The sequence below is a fragment of the Bombus fervidus genome, chromosome 9, assembly GCF_041682495.2.
Source record: "Bombus fervidus isolate BK054 chromosome 9, iyBomFerv1, whole genome shotgun sequence".
In the NCBI taxonomy this organism is placed as follows: domain Eukaryota; kingdom Metazoa; phylum Arthropoda; class Insecta; order Hymenoptera; family Apidae; genus Bombus; species Bombus fervidus.
The window spans coordinates 12022009-12043083 of record NC_091525.1 but is presented as its reverse complement, the minus strand read 5'-3'; the positions used below and the strand labels follow the sequence as shown (position 1 = coordinate 12043083).

General features: G+C 41.2%; 1 protein-coding gene and 1 long non-coding RNA gene across 3 annotated transcripts in view; one reads left to right on the top strand and one right to left on the bottom strand.

The window, feature by feature from the left end:
• Kl-2 (dynein heavy chain 2, axonemal kl-2) overlaps positions 1-21075 on the top strand; it is a 37796-nt gene that overhangs the window by 7358 nt on the left and 9363 nt on the right. Inside the window, exons 6-46 of the mRNA XM_072010597.1 lie at positions 662-804; positions 1446-1591; positions 1678-1771; positions 3056-3226; positions 3331-3520; positions 3622-3718; positions 3800-4051; positions 4635-4762; positions 4911-5029; positions 5158-5272; positions 5413-5546; positions 5607-5800; positions 5947-6175; positions 6352-6503; positions 6565-6815; positions 7365-7585; positions 7807-7921; positions 8370-8541; positions 9400-9575; positions 10182-10344; positions 12609-12833; positions 13043-13331; positions 13415-13552; positions 14068-14238; positions 14795-15086; positions 15175-15266; positions 15478-15681; positions 15776-15981; positions 16063-16248; positions 16477-16696; positions 16792-16958; positions 17033-17253; positions 17368-17477; positions 17544-17659; positions 17725-17825; positions 18173-18351; positions 18530-18829; positions 18991-19278; positions 19918-20108; positions 20417-20592; positions 20845-20996. Of these exons, the coding sequence (XP_071866698.1) occupies positions 662-804; positions 1446-1591; positions 1678-1771; positions 3056-3226; positions 3331-3520; positions 3622-3718; positions 3800-4051; positions 4635-4762; positions 4911-5029; positions 5158-5272; positions 5413-5546; positions 5607-5800; positions 5947-6175; positions 6352-6503; positions 6565-6815; positions 7365-7585; positions 7807-7921; positions 8370-8541; positions 9400-9575; positions 10182-10344; positions 12609-12833; positions 13043-13331; positions 13415-13552; positions 14068-14238; positions 14795-15086; positions 15175-15266; positions 15478-15681; positions 15776-15981; positions 16063-16248; positions 16477-16696; positions 16792-16958; positions 17033-17253; positions 17368-17477; positions 17544-17659; positions 17725-17825; positions 18173-18351; positions 18530-18829; positions 18991-19278; positions 19918-20108; positions 20417-20592; positions 20845-20996 (7286 nt within the window). The remainder of the gene's footprint in view (positions 1-661; positions 805-1445; positions 1592-1677; positions 1772-3055; positions 3227-3330; positions 3521-3621; positions 3719-3799; positions 4052-4634; positions 4763-4910; positions 5030-5157; positions 5273-5412; positions 5547-5606; positions 5801-5946; positions 6176-6351; positions 6504-6564; positions 6816-7364; positions 7586-7806; positions 7922-8369; positions 8542-9399; positions 9576-10181; positions 10345-12608; positions 12834-13042; positions 13332-13414; positions 13553-14067; positions 14239-14794; positions 15087-15174; positions 15267-15477; positions 15682-15775; positions 15982-16062; positions 16249-16476; positions 16697-16791; positions 16959-17032; positions 17254-17367; positions 17478-17543; positions 17660-17724; positions 17826-18172; positions 18352-18529; positions 18830-18990; positions 19279-19917; positions 20109-20416; positions 20593-20844; positions 20997-21075) is intronic.
• On the bottom strand, positions 16241-20023 carry LOC139990940 (uncharacterized). Of its 2 annotated transcripts, none has more exons than XR_011800698.1 (4): positions 19893-20023; positions 19037-19816; positions 16474-16712; positions 16241-16383 (listed from the first exon to the last, which is right to left on the bottom strand). It is a non-coding gene; the product is annotated as an uncharacterized lncRNA (long non-coding RNA). The 2 variants fall into 2 exon arrangements; XR_011800699.1 differs by having other exon boundaries at positions 19150-19816.

The window sequence follows — 21075 nt, the reverse complement described above, 5'->3', positions numbered from 1 at the left end:
CGCTCTTAACGCGCCACTACGTGTTATTATCGACTAGAGAATCCCGGCCATGATTATAAAATATCAAGATGGTAGGTACAAAGTTTATGAACAAGAACACGCTAGATTATCCTAGTTAATTAAAACGATGCGCCTCGCTCTCCTCGAAATTCCTCTGAAAATCTGTTTCCCGATAAATTAATTTCCTTCTGAAGAATCGTCGATAAATTTAACGAGTTCGGAACACAATCTACGAATAAAAAGTTCAATAGAGAGTTTCAGTGAAACTTCATTCATCTATACCGTACTATCTATATTACGAAGACTATATCATAAGAGCTAGGAATAACATAAAAGTGGAAATCGGTTTGTTCGTTGTCAGCCAAGTAGTTCGAACCAACAGCGTCGTAACCATATAATTTCATCGTACATCGTTACATCGTAACCTTGTATCTCTGAAAAGCGTGCGCGCTACTTTAAAAAAATCCTCGAATAGGAGTACGTTTGAACGAGAATTTTGAATTGATACATCAAATGGTAATCGAACGATCGAATGTACGCTAGAACGAACAGATTCGGATAATCACGTTTCTGCTGCGGTGAACTGTGTCGAGTGGACACATGCACGCATAAACGAGTACGTATACGTATTAATATACATATAGCATATTGTGTTTTTCAGCGTTGTCGATGACAGAACGCGATCTGTTTCGCGAACTAATTCGCCACGTAGACAGGAAGATCAATCCCGGCTTAAACAGGCTGACATGGAACACTGAATACGTGGACGCATACATCGAGGATTGCTTTAACCAAACGGCAAATGTACGCTTCGTTCTATCCCTCCTGCGTTTCTGGTTACCGTCGCTATCGTCCTCTTCGTCCAACCTAAATCGGTCGGAAAGGGCGACGCCTATATTATGCGCTGCAGAAATTTATGCAACGAGTCCGGCTCTGTCCTGGCGAAATTAAATTTTGACCCAGCCAAGTGGGATCTGTCCGCAGCCTTTGTTTGTTTAATTAAGCAAGAAGAGCGCGTGCTGGCGAAACGGAATAACAATAGCGGATATCCGAGGCCGCGTTTGCGGTCATTCGTTACCCTGTTCAAATCGACGGAATTTGGTCCAAGGACAAAGCCGGACACTTCATTGCCTTTTGCTAAACGGTGCGAAATTCACCCGTTTTCGGTATGATGGTGTCTTGTTCGACCTTGTTCGCTTCCTTGCCTTGGTCTAGTCAGTCGAACAGCTTTGTAAAAAGAATCTTACTCTCACGAATGAATGTTGATAAGCAAATGTATAGACACTTGTGTCTGGTTCGAACATTTCGCAAAATTCTTAAATATTCCGGCACGCAGCAGGTGTCAAGGTTGTCAAAGATTCCTATCGTACATGTCTTCGTACAGCTTTCTCGATGTGGAACGAGAAGTGGAAAAGTCGATTTCAATCGCACGTATTCTCTTGCAGCTTCAAGAGTTCATTGACGTTTACAAAGAATCGAATCAAGATATCATGAGACTATGTGAGAAGATTTGCGACACGCCGATGATCAAGATCAGGCAGAATTACACTTACGCTTTGGAGGATTTACAGCAAGAGTTACTAAAAACCAGGTACGATTTGAATGGATCTAAACTGAGTATGGTAAATTTTGAAGGTAAAGGATGAATCATTGGATACGTATAATTAATTATTTAAGAGACCAGACTTTCGAAGTTCTGCTGGGCTATCACAGAACCATCTTTCAGTATATATTGGTTATTTTGGATGGATTTAAGGATGTTTTGGAAGACGTAAGTGTTCAAAAGATTGTTAAATATCTTTTTTATATATCGATTATTTTATATATTTGTTCCTACAGTTTATAAGGCTAGAGCTTATAATACTCAATTTGAATCACTCGTTGTCGAAAGCCAAACTGACCGTCCTCGTAAAAAGCAATCTTGATAACATAAATCGCCATAGAGGAAGAACGTTCGCGTAGATGCGAACTTTTATGGCGACATAAAATCTCTCCAGGCATTCAGTGTCCAAGTATTCGGAATATTTAGCATCCTTTCGGGTGTCTACGCGGCCAAGTGTCTGTCCACTAGGGAAAAATATATATCATACGAAATATTTTATTAAAATGTCTCTTTATACTTCAAACGGTGAACGTAGAAGAGAAACGTTCCTGAACACGACGAAATAACATCGAGACACTGCGTCGTTCTGTCCCGACGTTTTCATTCTCACCCAGAGCTGCTCGTTTCTTCCTTGCATCGACAACAAATGCGGCCATTCACGGAGTAAAATCCGCACGAAACATTCTCGCGTTATCCCTGTAGGCTATACGGTGCAATTCTTACGGCACTCTGACGCGAGAACCCGGATCAGACCGATTCGCGTAACGATATATTGCTGCGCGAAGCGATTGCCGTGAGGAACACGCGTACTCGTTAATCCGGAAGTTCTCTTACGCGCGTTGTTTCCATTGTGATATGAAGATACACCAGAAAACATGGGTAAGTCAGTTTTTCTCGATTGACAATTATATAATATCGCGGTAGGAAAAACCATTTGAGAAAAACTCGATGAACTACGGTGCAGCAAAAAGTGAAAGCGCTGACGGGCCGAGAAGGGTGGGAAATCCCAATGGGCCATGTGGTCCAGCAATATACTCGTGGCCCTTTACAACAATAGGTAATTGAAAAAGGTGTACGTGACCATCTTGGGTCATTAACGACTATGATACACGTGTGCGTGGTAAAAGTACTAAAACTGGTATGAAAGGACCTTTTAGTAGAGAGAGTTAGTTAATGATGAGTCGATTGTTGCGAGTTTGTCATGAGTTGTGAGTTGTCACTCTTGAAGTTAATTAGTTGTACCAATTTAGTTATTTTAGTTGTGTTACGTTACTACATTAAGAAATAGCTCTAATCAAATAACCATCGTCTTCCTGCTTCAATCGCTTTAAATAGATCTGTCAAATAAATAAAGTCACCATAATTAATTCTGAATTTTATAACAGTTGACAGTTATTAATTTTATTGTTAGTTTATGACAATTATTAGTATTTCATAAAAATCTGTTAACAGTCTTTGCAAGAATGGAAGGTTTACTTAAGCAGGATGGACCTGCTCATAGGCGAGGCTTTCAAAATGTGCTTGGTCGCGTCTCTCGAGGTCATGTACGTTGCTCTTCATGGTGATGGTACTACGCCACCATCGCCGCTCATTTTGATACACGTGGAGCTAATCGACAACAAGGTAGTTGCACGATATTCTTTTTCTATTCTTATCCTGTTTGAAATAGAAATTAAAACTGGAGGAGTCAGGATTGGAGGAGGAGATTGTGATTCTTCTATGTCTAGATAAAATTCCTGCCGGACCTAGCAAACATCGCCATGGAAGTTGCAGTGATCTTTGACAATCTTTTAGAGCCCTTGAAAAGAATAACTCGACTGATAGACAAATTCAAGTTCGATTTTCAAATCCCACCATTCTGGAAAATATACGAGAAAGATCCAGAATTGCTCGATCTTCAACAGAAACTCAACGACGGTTGTATCCTCCCCTATCCTTCATACTTGTTCTTTTCCTTCGGAATAACTATCATTGCAGTTACTATATTACGTACAATAACTATTAATACAAATTTTCAGAGGTGAATGCCTGCTTCGTTCAGATGCAAAGCTACATGAAAACTTGGGAACCGTTCCAGGAAATTTGGGAAATAAATAGAGACATGTATCTTCAGAGGTATTCGCAAAATTTCGCAAATATTCGCCTATGTCGTTGACCACTGTGAAAGCTATACGGATTTATAAAATCCATGATTAGATACGAAAAATTGAAGCCTACCGCGGAGACGTTCGACTCGGATATCAGTAGATACACGATCATCGCCAATAACGTTCAGATGCAGGAAACAGTGATGACTGTGCACTTCCTTGACGTGAATGCCGATCGACTAAAAGGTGCCATCATCGAAGAATGCTCGATTTGGCAACAGAAGTTAATCGAACTTCTATTACGGCAAACTCAAAATATGGTGCATCACGTGTATCACTATATCGCGGACAATTCTAAGAAGTTAGTACCACGTAAATTCCACATAATAAATTCCACATAATAATAACAAAAATCTTTGCGAGGCTGAAAATCTCCATGGAGTTCCTAAATTTCACCCGATACTATTAATCGTCTTTATATTAATCAAAATGTGAACTCATAGGCGAAACAGACATTCTGAGACCATTAATGATCCATAACATAATCAAGCCGATATAATTGAATATAATGAAATTTATGGCGGTTCTGTGTAGCTCGTGTCCATGGATTCGCTATGCCCAAAGGACTCGCGCAAGCAGGATTCAGCCGCGAAACCGCGGTCTGTGTCCCGGCGGTCCTCCCTGCGGGAAGATATAACCAAATCCGAATCAAATCTCGAACGAGTCTAAATCAAACTTATCCCAAACCCAATTCGAAGTTATCCCAATTGCGCGACCTATGCTGTATGCAGTCGATTTACAAAAATTTCTCCATAAATCATGCAACTCGATATCCTCCAAATCTCTAATATCTCTTATGTCCTCAAAATAATTACAATAAATTCCTGCGCAGATTTTTACTACATTTAGCAACTAGTCGCAACTGTAAATTTATTCGTTCGCAGAATAACGAAGGAGCCGACGGATATTATCAGCATGCAATACACGATGCAGTTGTTTGAGAAGCTGAACGCCGATATTCCTCGAGAAGAGAGCGAATTCCCAAAGATCCGTTATCAATACGAGACTTTGGGTAAACCTTCAAACGATTCTTAGTTTTCTAAGCCTGTGAGATCAACAGTATTAGTGTTCTTCGTATCGAGGAACGCCCAATAGGTTTAATTGTTACGTGTTCTTCTTTTTTCCTTGCAATTTCTATTCGTTCCGTTTTCTCGATCTAGAGAAGTACGAAGTGAGCTTCACGTACGACTTCATGCGGAAACTACACGACATACAGCCTTCCTGGGCCGCCTATTTAGTTCTTCTTGAAGAATGCAAAGAGACATTGAAATCAAAGAAGGCAAGTATTCGTCTATAAATTGTTCTGAGATTTATAAATTTACAAATGTTTACGAATTTCCATAAATATCCGCGTATTCTATTTATTATATATATGTTAATCTCTTACGGTATAATTATTTATTTTAGGAGGAATTCAAACAGATCCTACTGCAAGATGCCCTCATGTTCGAAGACGAAGTATTAACTCAAGTAGCGAAATTTTTCGATACTGGGCCATTCACGTCCACTTGGACGACGCAAGGTGAACGTATTCGCAACTTGGACAGTTATCTGAATTAGTAATCTAAATAAATCACGCATATTCGTCAACTTATCATATATTTTTCGTGTAATATTTAATTGTGTTTAACTTCCATTTTAATTCTAATTTCGACAACACAGATGCGTTCGCCTGGATAAGTTACACAGAACGGGAAATTTCGGCACTGAAAAAGAGAGAATCCAAGCTGAAAACGCAGCTTTTAGTGTTCGACATCAATCAACCAGATTCCCTCAAACTGATACAATTAGAGCAGGTAAAATGATAAACCGTTCGCCGTTCTTTTCGTATAGACGCACGAAAATTATTTCAATAGGACATGAATGCCATCCAATTGGTATGGGAGATCACTAGCGAATGGAACGATGCTTGGGAAAAATACAGGACGCAGAATTTCTGGAAGATTGAAATGGAAGAAATGGAGAATACGGCGAATATTCTCTTCAGGAAGCTGAATCGTCTTAGCAGGGAGCTCAAAGAAAAGAACTGGGAGATCGTGGAACACTCGAGGCAACAATAAAAATTATCCTCTTCTATTCTGTCATTTTCCGCTTCTTTTAAAATCATATTTTCGTTAATGATATAAAATTTCGAAGACCGCTGTTTCTTGACATTTTACTCTGATAACAAAATCTGTAGAATAAGAAATTTTTCAGGGGGAGAGTGGACAGATTCAGGCGTACCCTTCCATTAATTACCAACCTGAAGAATCCGGCGATGAGACCTAGGCACTGGACGAAAGTCAAAGAAATTGTAGATCGTGATTTCGACGAAACATCTGAGGAATTCACTCTAGATACCATCGCGGAAATGGAGCTGCAAAATTATGCAGACCAAATTGACGATATCTCAAACTCTGCTACTATGGAATTAGCTATCGAAATCGTAAGCGTAACAAATTGAAAAGGGTATATTAGATGTAAGAAAGTAAAAGTTAGGCAAATATACAAATATCTAATCGATCATAAATTGAATACACCTTTATCTCGAATAACATATCGTAAAAGAAAAATTCAGGAATGTCTAAGTAGGATAAAGAGATCCCGTCTCATGTTCATCAGGGCCTGAAAAATATTTCCCAGATCTGGGTAAACATGCCTTTAGAGATGATTCCTTACAAAGACAGCGGGATATTCAGGATAAAGTCTATCGATGAAATAATGCAATTTTTGGAGGATCATCAAATTCAATTATCAGCCATGAAGGCAACGAGGTTTGATAAACTGACGTGCTTCAAGGGAAACTCGATGGGATACTATGTGTAAGTGTTACAGGTTCGTTGAACCGTTTGCCGAGGAAGTTGATTACTGGGAGAGAACCCTTTCGACCATCGGGGAGGTTCTCGAAACGACCCTGTTAATTCAGCGCGGTTACATGTACATGGACAACATATTCACGACGGAAGACATCCGAAAACAGCTCCCTAAGGAAACCAGCGAATACGACAAAGTGACAAGACAGTGGATCGCAATTACTTCGCGGATGGCATCCTACGGTTTGGCGTTAGAAGCCACTCATAACCCACGTATGTATTGTGAGAAAACGGGCGTACAGTGAGTGACGAAAGTCTACATACACCTATCGAATTTTGCGTATCCGACTTAACGACAGAATTAAACACGCACTTTGTTGTAAATTATTTATATTTACGTATTTTAATGTATTTCTGAAAGGAATTGAGAGGGTTAAAAAAGTTAACTCACGAAAATCATGGAACAAAATTAAAGAAAAATTTCTTAAGCGGCTGTAAGAAAGAACATAAGCGAAAGAAAAACAAAATAGGCGTATCCAATAAAATCGTCCAAACATAAGACGCGCGTAATGCATTGTAATTCGAACAGGCTGTTCGGAATATTCAGACAAATCGAACAAGCGCAAGGAAAGAAAAAGAAGAATGAAAAATGTACGACGCGTCGTCGTCGTCGTCTGTTGGAACGTGAAAAGGAAAAAAGGGAGGGCGAAGCCGCGTACCGACACGAAGACCGCGCTATAAAATAATATAAATCCGGTCCACCGGAAGCATTTGCATTTTTCCTCCGACTCGGCTCACCTAATTTTTCTCTTGTCTTCGTAGCTGGTCTGCTGGAACTTCTGAATAAACTAAATGACAAGCTCGAATCGATGCAACGTGCTCTGGAACAGTACTTGGAAACCAAACGACACGTGTTTCCAAGGTTTTACTTCATTTCTAACGACGATCTACTGGAGATTCTGGCGAATGCGAGGAAACCCGAACTGATACAACAACATATTAAGAAGCTCTTCGAGAATATTAAATTTCTGACTACAACTAAGGTAAATTTAACTTGTTAGTTAAATTTATATTCATTGCTAAAAAAAAAAAAAAGATATGGGTATTTATCTGTCGAATTACACGTGTTTGTCATTAAAAATGTCTTCGTTGTAAATATTGGACTGTTTGAAAAATTCATAACGTTTCTCGTTCATTCTAGTAGATTTATTTTATTATGTTGTATATTGTAATATATCTAATGATATTTCGTGTGACTTTGTAGTCCATAATTGGAAAGAATTTGGCTATTGCGATGAACTCTAACGAAGGAGAATGTATCGATTTTAACGAGCCCGTTGTTCTGGAGGGTCAGGTCGAGAAATGGCTCTGCGATGTTGGTAAGGTGTTTCTCTTATGATAATTATTTCGATAAAGATCATTTTGAAAAAATACTGATAAACTAAAGCTCAGCTTCAAAATCATCTCCGTTAATATCTTAACGATGGGAACTATGACGCAGCAACTTTACGTACAATCAAACTGTATGGAAGTAAAAAGACCCAAACATCTATCATCCATCTCATTCGAAAATCAAATTTGACACTGTACGAGTGCATCCGGCGATGAAAAAAAAAAAAGGTCAGCCTGGTATCGTTCGGGGCGCTTTTATCCGGCGTTTTCAAGGGGCCATTTGGCAACAATTTTTCATGAAAGGCACGCAATTTGTACAGGATGGAAGGGCATAGCGCGGGAACGACAGCGGTAGGGGTAGATCGTGCGGTGGAACGACGGGGGAAAAAGGGGGCATGGAAATGAAAAAAAAAAATAAAAATGGCGATTTCGCAGAGACCGCGATGAGGACCAGTCTGCGCGAGATGCTGAAGCAGTGTCGTACCGCGCTGCGAAAAATGTCCGCGAAACGCGACAGGTGGGTGAAAGAGTGGGCAAGCCAGCCTGGAATTACGTCCACTCAGATCCAGTGGACGACCGACTGCACCCATACCCTTCAACACTGCAAGTGAGCCTCACACATACTGCTCTGGATGAAAATTTAGCGACGACGTTGGTTACAGCAGTCTGTAACCAGAACGATGGACCTGAAATTGAGGGGATGGTGGGTATGGTTGAAAAGAGAGGAAAGGGGGTGATAAAGATAAAGGGATAGAACAGAAGGAAAACCGAATCTAACGGCTTAAAGGCTGCCTCTGCTCTGTTGGAGACAGACTGAACGAGGGAAGAACGGAGAACGAAGACGCGGGCAGAGGGAAAGTGAAAGATACGGGGGTTGGATTCGCGAATAAAGGGACACGGTAACTCTAATAAGGGGAATTTTGCATATTCCGGCTCCCGTGTTACGATCCACAGTCACACCGACCTAGCTGAACACCCTTCCTCCCTCGTTTGCATATACTAGCCGCACTGCGAATAATTTAACCCACACCCAACGATGGAGAAGGAAATCCCTACGTCCCGGGACCCTGTTCCAACGTTCGTCCGCGGGTAGAACAGTTATCCGGGTCTGGGTGCACCCAGAACCTTCTCGTTGGCCACAGGGATGCTACTCTCGTTGAAAGAAATAAAGGGATACAAAGGTGTCGGACAAAGAGGCTGATTATGCCGCTTGCGAGGGGGAAAAATTTCCTACGACGCTTTACTGGTAGAAGTTTAAATGTAGATGCGGAGAGGTGATACTGTCTGACGAGGATAATTAATGTCTCTTTTCCTTTTTGGATAGTCTTTGAGCTTTTTTTACGAACGATTTTGTGGATTGCGTAGAACGAACGTCAGATTGATTAGAAGTATGCGATGTTGTAACGATAGGAGAAAAACGGTTTCGCTTGAATTTACTAATAACGAGTAATAAACGTATTTCAAGGATGGTGGACTCGAGAAGGCCGTTGAAAAAGCTACGAAAACGACAGAACCAGGCATTGAGCAAGTATACGGAAGCGATCAGAGGCGAACTGACCCATCTTCAACGATTAAAGTTCAAGGCGATCGCGGTGATTGAGATCCACGCAAGAGACGTTATCGAGAAAATGTACCGAGCTAGTAAGTGATCCCTCTGGCTATCCAATTTCCAATGCAGTCAGCTTCCAATTTAACCAAATCCTGTATCATTTTTGCTTTCTTCTCGTCCTTGGTCAAACTCTTCTTAAAAACAGCATATCACAAACAGCTTTATCAAACAGTATCGGAATAATATTTTAACAAAAGTTCCCTTTTGCTGTATAGCTTAAGACTTTTGCACGATGTCATATTCGCGTTATAACGTTAGAACGGCAACACACGGTTTTCAACGGATGGTCGTCTGTCCTTCGGGATCTCGTGAATTCATTGGGCTGTATCGAGTCGAAAATAGATGAATAGCCAGATAGATTGGAACGCGTATTATCCTTGTATCCCTGGAAACAATTTAGCCCGCGCCATCGGCAAATATTGCTAAGTGAACAGGTGCAACGTTTGTCCAATGTATTCCGTAAATTCGCGCGTCAACGATTTGTCCGGGGACGCGTCGCCAATTAATGCGATTTCCTGAATTAAACTAATATACGAGGGGTCGACTGATTTCGATGTTTCATCACGCACGACGCGATTCGAACAGGATTGTCGAAAATACGTTTTCGTTGCAAAGCCGATTTTCGACCTCGTTTACAGACTGCAGAGACGTGTCCGCCTTCGAATGGCTGTCACAGCTGAGATTCTACTGGGACAAAGATATCGACGATTGCATCGTCTGGCAGACGAACACGTATTTTGTCTACGGATACGAGTATCTTGGAAACACGGGACGTTTGGTGATAACGCCGCTCACCGATAGGTAAGATATTCAATTTCCTGTGGTTTATGGTAAAAAAGGGAAAAAAGGATAGCATTGGATAAAGAAACGAATCTTTTGCGAAAAGAAAATAAGTATTTGACAAATCGGTGTTATTATGCTGGAAGTCTAAATCATATAATAATAGTCTTAAGTCTAGTAGTAGTACCTGCAACAGAATTTATTTATTTTAACTTCCTACGAAAACAAGGTATGCATATTATCGATAATCAAAATTCGACCCTAATTTAACACTAAACGTCAGGATAACACGCATCAGTGCAAATATCGCTCCTAAGAACAACCCTCTTCTCGAGGCGGGAACTTACAAGCTACTCGTCATCGCGATTGACAACAGGAAACAGGGTCACGCGTGAAAGCGATTACGAATGCGTGAATCATTCGAGAGGCTATTACACGCGAGTCGGTGCTGTGATATGGGACAATTAGGTCAGAAGTCGCGACGATTACCGATGGCGTGCGAGCTTACAATTACGCGCGATCTCGCGGTGACTCGCACTCTGTTACCTTCGTCCTCGAAATATTAACTTCGTTAGACGTAATGAAACAAAGCATACATGACACCGACTACAATTCGGGACTAAATTGCTTGAAACTTCAGCTACTCGCAATATGAGGTTTGGTCCAGCTGAAGTCGCCATTGATCTCTACCTCAAACTATTAAACGGAGAAGAGTTGCTAACTAATCAGATTGGCAATCTCGTGGATATAGTAATTTCTTCGCTTCGTTCTGTTCCACTGATTCTACGATACTTAAAATAAGGATCGCTAAATGAAGATATTTAAACAATCTGAAAGCCTCGTGCAATAAAATTTCGTTACTATTATCGTCTATTAGGAGGAAAATTAACGGAACTATGGAGACAAGCGTCTGACTCGTTGAAGGTAATTGGTTTTTAGTGGCTGTTTCGCATGTGTCGTTCCCTGATCGAACGCTAACATCCGAGTTTTCTCTCATAATTGATGAACTTACATCAAAATCCAAAGAGCTCGTCTCTTCTCTTCTACGGGGTTGCGAGAATCTCGTTGATTAACGTTAATTACATCTCCGCTGATGTTACCCCGGTGAAAATTTGTCGCTTGAACGTTTCTTCGCGAATGTCCACGAAGTTTCGCGAACTTTCGAGGATCATACTCGTCGTCTTGAGTCCAAGAACCATCGTTGATTAATGTTGATTACACCCTTTCGAGAACGTTTCGCAACTTAAACCACCCTCCTTACCCTCTCGACAAACATCAGAACGATCATTGACTTTTTAACAAATTGACAAGATGACAAGCAAGTAAAAAGCAAATATCGTAGAATTTTTAAAAGTTTGTGCTAGAGGATGTGCGTTGAATTAAGTTGAAATGTTTGACAAAATAACGCATGATCTCAACGATTTTACACGTAGTATATCAATTATGTCCGGAGTTTATCGTTGGCAGACGAAAAGTAGAGAAAATTCGCTACGACAAAATCCTACGGATCTCCAAACGCAATTTCCTTGGTCCAGCAATGCGGACATAAGCTCAGCTTGTGTACAGAACCGCGTAATATACGTCAGTTAGGACAGGATGCGATACAATCTCTCATGGTGGTTGTTATCGAGAGGGAAGAGCAGTTTGCGCGACAAGGGACATCAAAGGAAACGGATCGAGGGGTTTGGAGGACAGCAACGCCAGCTCAGAGAGGATACTTAACGCGGTATCGATTTAATCGCGATAAAAGGGTTCGAGCCGCTCGGCTCTAATTTATGGACAGGGCCGGCCGTCCCGATACATTTGTTCTCCGGTTCCGAGAATTTGTCTTGCGGAAAGAAGAACGCAACGCGCCCTCCGAGAAGCACGATTCCTCGTAGTAGTACGTCGTGTCCCACCCTTACAGCCGTCGTCGACTCGCCCCTTACTCTAGAAACGGATTAAACGATGAATCGCTGCGTGTTCGAATTTCTGGAAACGTTCAACGAGACATCGGAGATGCTATAATGTCTGAAAATACAAATTTTTGGCTCGTCCTGCCGAATAATTTATTATAAATTCTTCTTATTTCACGCAAGATTGTAAAACTGTAAAAACGAAGAGGCTACTAAGATATACAATAGATTATACTCTGTTTAGTGTTAAAGCAAATTTAATGTTGTATACGCTATGCTTAGTATGGTTATAATGTGAAACATGATACGATTCGAATTATCGACTCGATCTAATAACTGTCATAATAAATTAATAGCTGCCCTTTGAGAATAATTCTATTTCGATGGTAGGTGTTACATAACTCTCACCACAGCTCTACACTTGTATCGTGGTGGCAGCCCCAAGGGACCGGCTGGTACAGGGAAAACCGAGACCGTGAAGGATCTAGGAAAAGCATTGGGATTCAATGTGATCGTGCAGAACTGCTCCGAAGGGCTGGATTACAAAAGCATGGGCAGATTATTCTCTGGACTGGCTCAGACCGGCGCATGGGGTTGCTTCGATGAATTTAATCGGTAAACGAGAAAGATCATCCCCAATTGCTTTCTATTGGTTTCCTATGCCCTTTCGTTATATCCGCGCAATACTACGTCATCTTGAAAATAGTTGTGTTTTCGAAACACTGACGAAGCCAGAACTACGTTTCGCTGGTTTCGATGTTGTTTGACCTTCGTGCAATGACACTTGATGGTCGCTACGATTGAATTCGTTTTCTCCACGATAGCATAAACATCGAGGTGTTATCGGTGGTTGCACAACAGATACTATCGATTCTCACTGCGCTCTCGCAGAAACTCACCAGGTTCGTGTTCGAGGGCTATGAAATAACGCTGGTGCACACCTGCGGCGTCTTCATCACGATGAATCCAGGTTACGCAGGTCGCACTGAACTGCCTGATAATCTGAAATCCATGTTCAGGCCAATTTCAATGATGGTGCCTGACAGCGGCATGATCGCCGAGATCAATTTGTTCTGCGAGGGTTTCGAACAGACGCGAATTCTCGCCAAGAAGGTTCGTACAATCCTTCCGTGAAATATATCCTTTTATGAGACTCGAATTGATCTATTTTCCTCTTCCTACTTTCTTCTTTGTAGGTTTTCACGTTATACACGCTAGCTCAGCAACAATTAAGCAAGCAATTTCATTACGACTTTGGTTTGAGGGGAATAGTGACCTTAACGAGATACGCAGGAAAAAAGAAGAGGCTTTATCCGAATCTGCCGGACGAGGAAGTAAGATTATGACTGCAGAGAATACGTGTTTTGATGAATAATTTACATATATAATTCAATAACAATTAAAATTCTTATTAGTATATGTATGTATTTTAATGTTCAGATGCTTCATTCGTCAGAATTGGTCAGAACACGAAACCACTGTAACGATAGCTTAAGCATTCCCTTTTTTCGTTCTTTTCTTTACAACAACAAAACCACATAAGGACAGAAAAATCCAATTTTCCATCGCTTCAGCCTTCCATCGTTTTACACTATAGTCAATCCCCGCCCTTTATACCTTTACTTTGCCATTTTTCTCTCGATTACCACTTTGTTTACACTCCTCTCTCTAAAACAGTTTCTACTCTGTCGCCACACACCGTGTTCGAGATAGATTCGAGACTTACGCGACTACGTTTATCCGGTCGCTTTACCGCGATAAACGTGGCGCGATCGTTCGATCCGGCATTAGACGTTACGTGATCGGTAAAACGAGGGAACGATGAAAATATATGGTGAATCGCGCGCAGGTGATCATTCTTGCCATGAAGGATATGAACATCGCTAAACTCACCTCGGACGACTTGCCGTTGTTCCTCGGTATCACCAGCGATCTCTTCCCCGATGCGGAGATACCAGCGGTGGATTACAGCGAAATTATCGGTTACATAACCAAGGAGGCCATCAAACTGAAGCTCCAGGTAATCTCGAACGCCTCAGCCCCTTGCATCGAACGCAGAACGACGTGCTGATCTTTACAGGCGTTTATTTTTTAATAAAAGAACCTTCGCTCGAAGAAATATTACCATGTTCGTCAAAATGGTAATCTTTAGTACTTGCATATTGCACGCTGACAATCAGAATCCTAAGATTCGAGCTGAGAATAATGTACTCGATAAATTACAAAACTGCTCCGTACATCCTTACAGATATCGATTTTTTCATTGCGCGTTAACTTTTAAAAACGAATTTTATCGCGTCGTAAAATTCTATGGCAGCTACAACAAGGAACACGATCAACGCGCCTGTATATATGCATTTATTCCTGCTCAATTTAATTTTAAAAATATATTTCACGCCAAAGATTCGATTACCCTTAATTGGACTGTCAAAGCGGCCGAAAATCAACTGGAATCTCAATTCGGTCGCGAATTTCAGTCGATCGTCTTCAGACGCCATTAACGTCGCAATCTAGGAGGCTGCGTGAACTTCTGGAAGTGCACGCGCGCCAGTTTGCACAGCTAACATTGTTTACAGCCTATTCCCCTGATACTGACGAAAGTTATCGAGCTGTACGAGACGATGAATTCGAGGCACTCGACGATGATAGTGGGCGAGTCGAACACAGCGAAGACGGTTACATGGAAGGTGTTACAGCACACGATGACGAGCATGAAGAACGACAAGAAACCAGGATACACCGCCGTTCATGTCTATCCCATTAATCCAAAGGCGTTGAGCCTCGCTGAACTTTACGGCGAATACAATCTCACTACTGGCGAATGGCACGATGGCGTTATATCGTCGATCATGCGAAAAACCTGTTCCGGTACACAGAATTCTTTATATTTTTTGGCTACCACGGTTTGGTCGCGGCAAATTGGACAAAGTCGACAGAGTCTCGTTACTTTTGACAGACGATAGCCCTGACACGAAATGGATCCTCTTTGACGGTCCAGTGGACGCTGACTGGATCGAGAACATGAACAGCGTAATGGACGATAACAAGGTACGCTTCCTGAAAGCTCTACTTTCTCCAAAAATCCAGATATTATTTAGGGAATTTCTCTTAGTTAATAACTTTCGAATAGAAGGAAATTTATATTTAAAGGGAGGGGTCTAGAAGTTTATAATTCTGGATTTTTAAACTTACAAATAATAAATGAACAATCGTTGATTACTAAATTGTATAGATTATTACGAAATAAACGTGTCTACAGGTTTTAACTCTCATAAATAACGATCGAATCACTTTGCCGAATCAAGTATTGCTATTGTTCGAGGTCCAAGACCTCGCTGTCGCCTCTCCAGCGACGGTTTCGCGGGCTGGAATGGTATATAACGATTACAAAGACCTTGGTTGGACACCTTACATGCACAGCTGGCTTCAGAAGTTTCAACGACAGACAGAATTCGTAGAAGAAGTAAGTCGCCTAGTCTTATTACAAACTTTGATAGAAAAAGTCAAATTAGAGATGTGAAATTGATACGACTGCTAAAGTGAAATATATACTACAGATGAAAAAATTGTTCGCTACCCACGTGAACGATACTTTAGAATTTAAACGACGAAAATGCGAGGATCTTGTCCCAGTTCCCGAACTAAACGCCGTTCAATCATTATGCAAGCTTCTAGAAGTGCTTGCCACCGCTGAAAATGGGGTTGAGTTCACAGGAGACGTAGACATGTTCGCCAATATTTGCAGAATGTGGTTCTTCTTCTGGTATAATTTTTCAAAAAAGATCTCACATCCAGAAGACACGATTTTTAGATTTAACTTTACAGAGACTTGATTTTGTGTTAGTTTGATATGGTCTATTTGTGCTTCGGTTAACGAAGAGGGTAGATTTAAGGTGGACAATTTCATACGAGAGATCGAAGGCACGTTTCCACTGCGAGACACTGTATACGAATACTTTGTAGACTCTCGACTACGATCGTTCGTTTCGTGGGAAGAAAGATTGCCTCCGGTATGGAGAATCCAGTCAAAGTAATTTTAAACAATTTACATTTTATTATCTTTCCAAGACTTTATCGCTTCTTCCAAGACTTTCCAACGAAAGTGTATGTTTCTATTTGTGCCCCTGTATCACACTGTATCGTATACCAAAAGAATTTTATTTCTCTGAAAAAGGAAATTAAAATCACCGTATATTTTTCGAAATAAAGATATTAAAGTAAAGCGAATAAAATAACTATGAATAATTCGACATACCAGGACGCCGTTCTACAAGATAGTAGTGCCGACCGTAGACACAGTTCGATACGAGTTCATCGTGAACTCGCTGCTAAAGAACCAATTCCCAGTTCTTATAGTGGGTCCCGTAGGCACGGGAAAGACGTCGATACTCCAGTCGGTATTAAACTTCCTAGACGAGGAGAAATACAGCGTGCTGACTCTGAACATGTCCGCCCAGACGACTTCGAAGAACGTGCAGGTGAACCCGCGATTTCCTACGAAAGATTCGCTCGTTAAGGAATGCAAACGATGTATTTGCATCGGAACAAGTTGACGAAGTTTCGCGTGTTTTAGGACACGATCGAGAGCAGACTCGAGAAACGCACCACCCGTGTGTACATTCCTGCAGGCGGTAAAACACTGATCGCCTTTATGGACGACTTTAACATGCCTATGAAAGAGATATACGGCTCGCAGCCGCCATTGGAATTAATTCGGCAGTGGATAGGATACGGTTTCTGGTACAATCTCGTTCATTTTAACAATTGAGCTCATAATATTTCATTACATAATATTATTTGATGAATATGTCAAGGTACGATCGAGAAAAACAAACGCAGAAATTTGTACAGAAATTACAATTAATGACGGCCATGGGTCCCCCCGGAGGAGGTCGGAACGTTATTACGAATCGCTTGCTGACAAAGTTTAATGTAATTAATATGACGTTCCCGGTCGAGAAGCAAATCATCAGGATATATGGGTCGATGTTGAATCAACATTTTGGTGAATTTCATGCGGAAGTGAAGGGAATATGTTAGTAGACGTATCATTTCGTCTTACGAGGTCCTTATTGAAAAAAGATATTCCATCTTTAATTTAAAACTATCGTAAGTAAGGAATTAAACAAAGAGTGTTCCTCTTAATCAGCCAACGAAATAACACTTTCCACCATCGGCTTGTATAACAAAGTGATCAGCAAGATGTTGCCCACGCCAGCAAAGATACACTATCTGTTCAATCTAAGGGACATATCGAAGGTAGAAGCGTTACTTTGGGACCTATATTTTCTCGGTGACTCAATCTTCGATATTTTTGCCAAACAGGTTTTCCAAGGTCTGCTACGAAGTCATAAGGATTACCAATTTTCCAGGCAAACCTTCCTTCGTCTATGGGTGCACGAGACGTTCAGAGTCTTCTCCGATCGATTGATCGACGAAAAGTAAGCGAATCTCAAAAAATCTTCCCAAACACTTTCTCGCAGAAACGAATCTTTTTCTTCTTCAGAGACAGAGAATGGTTCGTAGAACAAATTGGCGAACAACTTGGGAAACACTTTGAATTAACCTTTCAGAATATCTGCCCCGAAAAACGATGTCCCTTATTTGGTAAGTTGAATTGACCCATCAAGGGCCAAACGATAGTTTATTTAACGAGAGAGGTATTAAACGAATCCTTGAAATTTCCCTTAACAGGCACAATGTTAAAAAATAGAACTTGATTCTTGAATGTAAATTGATTGTAAAAGAAACGTTGTAAATGAAATGTTGCGTTAGTGCAGTGTGATCCTTAATGGATTCTGAAGAAAGATACCGAAGTATTCCTAAGTTGAACTTAATCTGGCCACGATTTAACCCTAGCTCCGTGTAATCCAGGTCTAACTTGGGTTAAACCTGAGTCAGTTTATTCGAATGTAACTCGAATCTAATCCAGACTTAATCCACGACACTCGCAGGTAGTTTCATGAACGTTTGGGACATATACGAGGACCTTACGAATCTTACTGCCGTGAGGACTTATATAGAGAATCAAATGGACGAATATAACGCTTCCAGTGGCGTGGTTCGCATGAATTTAGTTCTTTTCCATGACGCGATTGAACACATCTGCCGTATAGTTCGCGTGATCTCTCAAGTCAGTAACGATTCTTATAAATCTAGAATAATAAAACTAGTTAAGCTAATTAGAAAAATGTATTAGGTCGCGTGGAAATCGATTTGATTAAATTCGTGATGCGAATGATTATTTTCAAAAATAAAGGATAACAATGGAGTTGTCACGATAGAAAATGATATGAAATATCCTTCGACAGCCCCGTGGTAACATGCTGCTAATAGGGATCGGCGGAAGCGGAAGACAATCTTTATCCCGAATCGCGAGCTACATATGCGAACTGTCCACCTTCCAGATCAGCGTTACAAAAAACTACAAACTACCCGAATTCCGCGAAGACCTGAAGGTTCTATACTCAAAAACAGGCGTGGAGGACAAACCCACGACGTTCCTCTTCAACGACACGCAAGTGACCGAGGAGCAATTTCTAGAAGTAATAAACAGTATACTGAGCACGGGAGAAGTGGCCAATCTCTACAAGAGCGATGAGATAGAAGAAGTATGTTTCCTGCCGATTCCCAATTTCATCTACTTTCTGTTCCTTCCTACCGAATTCCATTTGCGATATCTATTACCCATAATGAAATTCTTGATTATGGATCTAAAACGAATCGAAAGACTTGCACATGCATAAATTCTTCCTGTCCTTCTGTGCGACAGATTAAAAAGAAACTGACAAAGGAAGTAGTACGTGCTGGACGAATACCAACGACAGAAGCGATCTATTCGTTGTTGATCGAGCGGGCGCGTGCCAATATGCACTTGGTGGTATGCATGAGCCCGATCGGAGACGCGTTCAGAAACAGATTACGCCAGTACCCGAGCCTGATCAACTGCACGACCATCGATTGGTTCCTGGAATGGCCGAGGGAAGCCCTCCTCGAAGTTGGCAACAAGTTCCTCATGAATCTCAATCTGACGCTCACTATCACCGGCGAAAATAAAGCGGTTGGTCTTCGACTGCGCCTTCTACCGCCCCTTTCCGGCCGATCGATTCCATTCGATTCCGATTTCTCCGGAATCGAGACACCGCCTTTAAAGAGAAAGAGAGAAGGAAGGGTGAACCACATTCACGTCCTCTCTATTTCGTGGAATCCGATTATTTTCCTCTCGACAACTCACCCTCGCCCCGTCTGGCGAACTTCCTTCCGAAACGCAATCGTCCGAGCGTTTCCGGCAACCAGGCGCTTAATATTTTTAAATTTGCCTCGATCATGTATCCTCCTTCGAGTGTTCGAGCATGGAACACCGGCGATGGGAAACCCAGATTTCTCTTAATCTTTATTCTTATCTTCTACTTGTAATTTGCTTGCTTGGTAGTTTCCGAGTCTCTTTCAAGTTAAATATTTGTCAGATTATTTGTATGTTTATTTTTGAACAGATCATTTGATGATTAAATGGAACTATTTCGCTTTAAAGATTCTGTCTTTCTGTCCTCGCTCTTTTTCCTTTATCTGTATGTTGTTCCTTGGTATCGTGTGGTTTTCTAGGCATATTAAGCATATGAGCATAGTTATGAAGTTAAATGGAAATTTGATGAATCGTACGATGTTAGAACTTACATCGCAAAACTAAAATGTTCTACAGGAACCTCGACAATCGGCGACAGCGATTCCTTTGCCACCGCTTCAAGAGCGAATGCGGGATGGAATCGCTGCTATCTTCTCTCTGATCCATAAGACCGTGTCAGAGTTTTCCAACAGAATGGCTGCTGAGATGAAGCGCTACAATTACGTGACACCAGTGAATTTCCTCGAACTAGTTGCTGGCTATAAAATGTGAGTCTCTGCCACGCTAGCCAACAAAATCTCTTTAACAAAGGTTTTCGTTGAAAAATTCACGAATCTCCTTGCAAAGTGAGAACACAAAAATCTTTGTAATAATATTGGTAATGTTCTGTAATTTTCTTCGTAGTAAACATACGTAGATATTGTTTGAAATATTCTTCTGGTTGCAATTGTTTAAAAATATTTGTTGAAGATGCGCGTGGTTTAATAAAACTTGTATAAAATTGGAAAATAACTTGAAAACGGGAGGCAACAAGGTAAACGACACGTCATGTCAGTTGGATGACCCTTGGTTTCAGAATGCTGGCGGAGAAGAGAGAGGACTTGGCGATCCAGGCGAACAAACTTCGCAACGGTCTCTCGAAGATCGACGACACCCGCGTTAAAGTGAACGAAATGGCTACGGAACTGGAAGTCACACAGGAGCAGGTTCATAAATCTACCAGGGAATGCGAAGAGTTTCTGGTAACGATCGGTACGTGTCATCCTCTCAACGCTGATGTATCGTCATTAAGTGCAATTAGATCGATCCAAGGAAAATTCGCGCGATCTTGACCCACGTAATAATTTACACGTGCTAATCTTCCTTTCAGAAACGTAGAACCTTAACGCTATATATATTCTGATTTAATAATAAAAATTCTATCACTTAAAATATTTAAACTACCCGGAATCTACTTAAAGCTGGAAAATCCGTCTCTGTTCCAATTATCGCGTGATTTAATAGTGAATCAACGTCGCGACGCGGACGAGACACAGAAGACAGTGGCCGCGCGTTCGCAGCGGATCGGTGAAGAACAAAAGGAGTGCAAGAAGCTCGAAGAAATCGCTCGAGCTGACCTCGCAACTGTTGAACCAGCTCTGAACGAGGCCATGAAGGTACCTTCCCCAACATTAATTCTTCTATCGTCTCGGTAATATCGTTCCGGTTCGTTTGCTACTGGTGATTAAGCAGCGC